This window comes from Austrofundulus limnaeus, unplaced genomic scaffold (assembly GCF_001266775.1).
Source record: "Austrofundulus limnaeus strain Quisiro unplaced genomic scaffold, Austrofundulus_limnaeus-1.0 Scaffold117, whole genome shotgun sequence".
Lineage (NCBI taxonomy): Eukaryota > Metazoa > Chordata > Actinopteri > Cyprinodontiformes > Rivulidae > Austrofundulus > Austrofundulus limnaeus.
Genome location: NW_013952519.1, coordinates 1,015,045 through 1,018,025, shown reverse-complemented (window position 1 = coordinate 1,018,025; position 2,981 = coordinate 1,015,045). Strand labels below are relative to the sequence as shown.

Below are 2,981 nucleotides of genomic sequence, written 5' to 3'. Positions count from 1 at the left end.
GTGTGTGTGTGTGTGTGTGTAGTGTAGTGTATCTTACATGAGGTAAGATACACTTACCTCATGTACCTCATGTATCTTAACCTCAGAGGTAACAGGTTAACTCAGGTGTTTGTTTTGCTTTCTAATATGGACACAAATGGAACTTTTCAGCCGTTATTTTCTTTTTTTAAGCTGTAAATACTTCATTAACCTCAGGAATCTGTAGTTTGTGGGTTCCTCCCCCTCGTGTTCTGACGTCACTCCTCTCACAGCGTCTGTCCTCAGCTGCAGAGCGCCATCTGGAGGGAGACACCCTGCGCTCCTCAAACATCCAAACTCTACTCCAGCTCTAATAAATAAGAGACATTAAAATTAAAAGTATATTCTGTCCCAGATATATTTTTACTGAGCTCAAACTTCAGAACATTTTGCTTCTAAAGAGTCAAACGTTCTTCTAATTGTTTTAAACCCTTATTTTTGCCCAATATTATTTAGTTTTTATATCTTTGGTTTAAAGAACCTCATCAAAACAAAGGTTTTGTGTGAACTCATAAAAAAATTATACCTCAATCTTTTCCAGAACTTTCTAAATTTGGTCCTATTTTATGCCACTTTTCTTATTTTTAGTTGTCAAAGATTCCTTCAGGGTCGAGTGTTGCTCTTTAGTGTTTGTTAAAAACATTATAATAAGATGCACTGAGAGCCGATTTAACAAGGACACAAAATAAAAGCTTTAAAGAGTCCAGAGCACTATTAATGAAACTGATTTAAAAGAAAATTAGAAATAAGGAATAATAATGATCCCGATGGAACCTGAATAACCTCAGCGTACGACCTCTTTGTGGGTCCGGGTCCTCAGGTTGAGAACCACTCACTGGTTGCAGAACTTGAAATTCGAAGGCTCGGCTCAGATCGCCGCGCTCGTTACGTGTTTTTATTTTTTAATTTTTCAGTGCAGGACACTGACGAGTCGTTACAGTTTGTTGTTTTTTTTACAGTTTGATGTTTTTAATCACTTCAGCTGAATCAAGTGTTAATCAGTGACTGCTTTACAACTTATTTATACACAAACAGCAGAGCTTCTTGTACATACTTGTCTTGATTTGTTACTCAGTATCCTGTAGCCCTTTACCTGTACAAATGTATGAACTGTGTATTTTTACTGGGTTTTTTTTTTTTTGTATTTAATAAATTAACCTTTTTACCAAAATGCTGCCGTTTTGAGAAGTGAAAGCTGATTTCAGCTGTGCTGGAATAGTTGATGTTCATTATTGTTTGAATCTGATTGGCTTTGTGTGTGAGGGGGGCGGGGCTTGTTCTGTTCACACAGGCAGTAAATCATGACTGACAGCGAGGCGGCAGCAGCAGCGATGGCTCTCAGCCTCACTCAGGAGTATTTTCACATCCCTGTGGTGACCCGAACGTACACGACCGCCTGCGTCCTCACCACCGCTGCCGTGGTAAGAAACAAACAAACAAACAAACAAACAAACATGCAGTTTGTTGTCTTCTTCAAAAACAAAACTATCAAGCTGTTGTAATAAAAGCTCTGTACGGTTTCATAATTGTTCAAGTTCATGAGGTAAAAGTTTACGCTTCTTCCTGCTCATTTTTATTTGTTTCTAAAAAAACATTTATTTTGTGTCATTAAAACGTAAAGAAAAGTCAGTTTTTGTAATTTACGGAAGAACAAAATAAAACAGTTTGAGCAATTTAATGACAGCTAAATGGAGTGGTAAGAGCAGGTTGTAAACAAGGCTGTGTGAAAGTAGGGGTGCACAGGGTGCTGCAGCACCCCATGATAGAATCACAGCAAATGATTAAGAAAAATAAAACCCAATATAAACATATTTTTATATTAGTTTTGTAAATCTGGTATAAAAAGTTCTTGTATTTCTGTATCTAAAAGCTGCGGGGCTTTTATTTTGACGTTTTTTTTTGGCAGGAAATGATGTTTTTGTTACTATTGTTGATCTGTTCACCCGGGAAATATTTCTATAACTGTGAACATAAACTCAGTAAAACAATGAAAATTTACAAACATTGTCTTTGTATAAAAAACTCACAAATTTTATTTAAGCTATTTTTTTTTTCATTTTCATATTTTTGAAGCAACTAGAAGTCATCACCCCGTTTGAGCTCTACTTTAACCCGGAGCTCATCATCAGGAGATACCAGGTAGAGATTTAATTTTTTTAAACCTAAACCTGATGTATTATTTTTAACACTTCTGTTTGTCCTTGTGTTTTGTCAGATATGGCGTCTGATAACCAGCTTCCTCTTCTTCGGCTCTCTTGGATTTGGTTTTATATTCAACATCATTTTTCTGTATCTTTAACTGCAGAATTTAACTACTTATTTTAAAAAATAAATAAATGTGACCCATCACATCAAACTGAGGATTAAACAGGCAACTTATATTTGGGTCATTTGAATAAAATAGCTAAAATGTGATCTTAAGGAATTTTTTTAACAAAAAATTTACAAAAGATATGATTTTGAGCAGAAAAGTCAATTTTTTGTCATTTTCCCTGCGAGCTTTTTGAGGTTTCCTCTTTAAAATGACAAAAAGAAATCCTCATTAGAATAAACTGAAATAGGATTCAGACCAAATGAGTTCTGATTAGGAAAACAAGACATTTCTCTGATGATCCAGGTTTCAGAATAAAAGCAGGAATCTGAAAATGTGCTCCGGTTGTTTTGACCAGATTAAACTTAATCCTCAGTTTGATGTGATGGCTCATATAATCTGGAGAAAAATCCTTAACCCGTGTGAGTTATCGATACTGTCGCATGCTGGAGGAGGACTGCTTCCGAGGAAGAACGGCCGACTTTGTTGTTTTGTTCCTGTTTGGAGGATTCCTCATAACCGTATCCTTTCTGGTTTTAATTTTCAGGTCAAGGTCTGAAAATTCAAAAAAAAAATTATCAGAATATTAAAATATGACAATATAATTAAAAAAACTAATCCAAAATATTAAAATTAAGAGTCTGAACAGACT

The 2,981-nt window shown here is 35.3% G+C and overlaps 1 protein-coding gene across 1 annotated transcript in view; it reads left to right on the top strand.

The window, feature by feature from the left end:
• Positions 1–1,301: 1,301 nt before the first annotated feature.
• derl3 (derlin 3) overlaps positions 1,302–2,981 on the top strand; it is a 2,852-nt gene continuing 1,172 nt past the window's right edge. The window contains exons 1-4 of the mRNA XM_014014619.1: positions 1,302–1,439; positions 2,092–2,157; positions 2,234–2,307; positions 2,757–2,850. Coding sequence (XP_013870073.1) covers positions 1,320–1,439; positions 2,092–2,157; positions 2,234–2,307; positions 2,757–2,850 — 354 coding nt within the window. The 5' untranslated portion in view covers positions 1,302–1,319. The remainder of the gene's footprint in view (positions 1,440–2,091; positions 2,158–2,233; positions 2,308–2,756; positions 2,851–2,981) is intronic.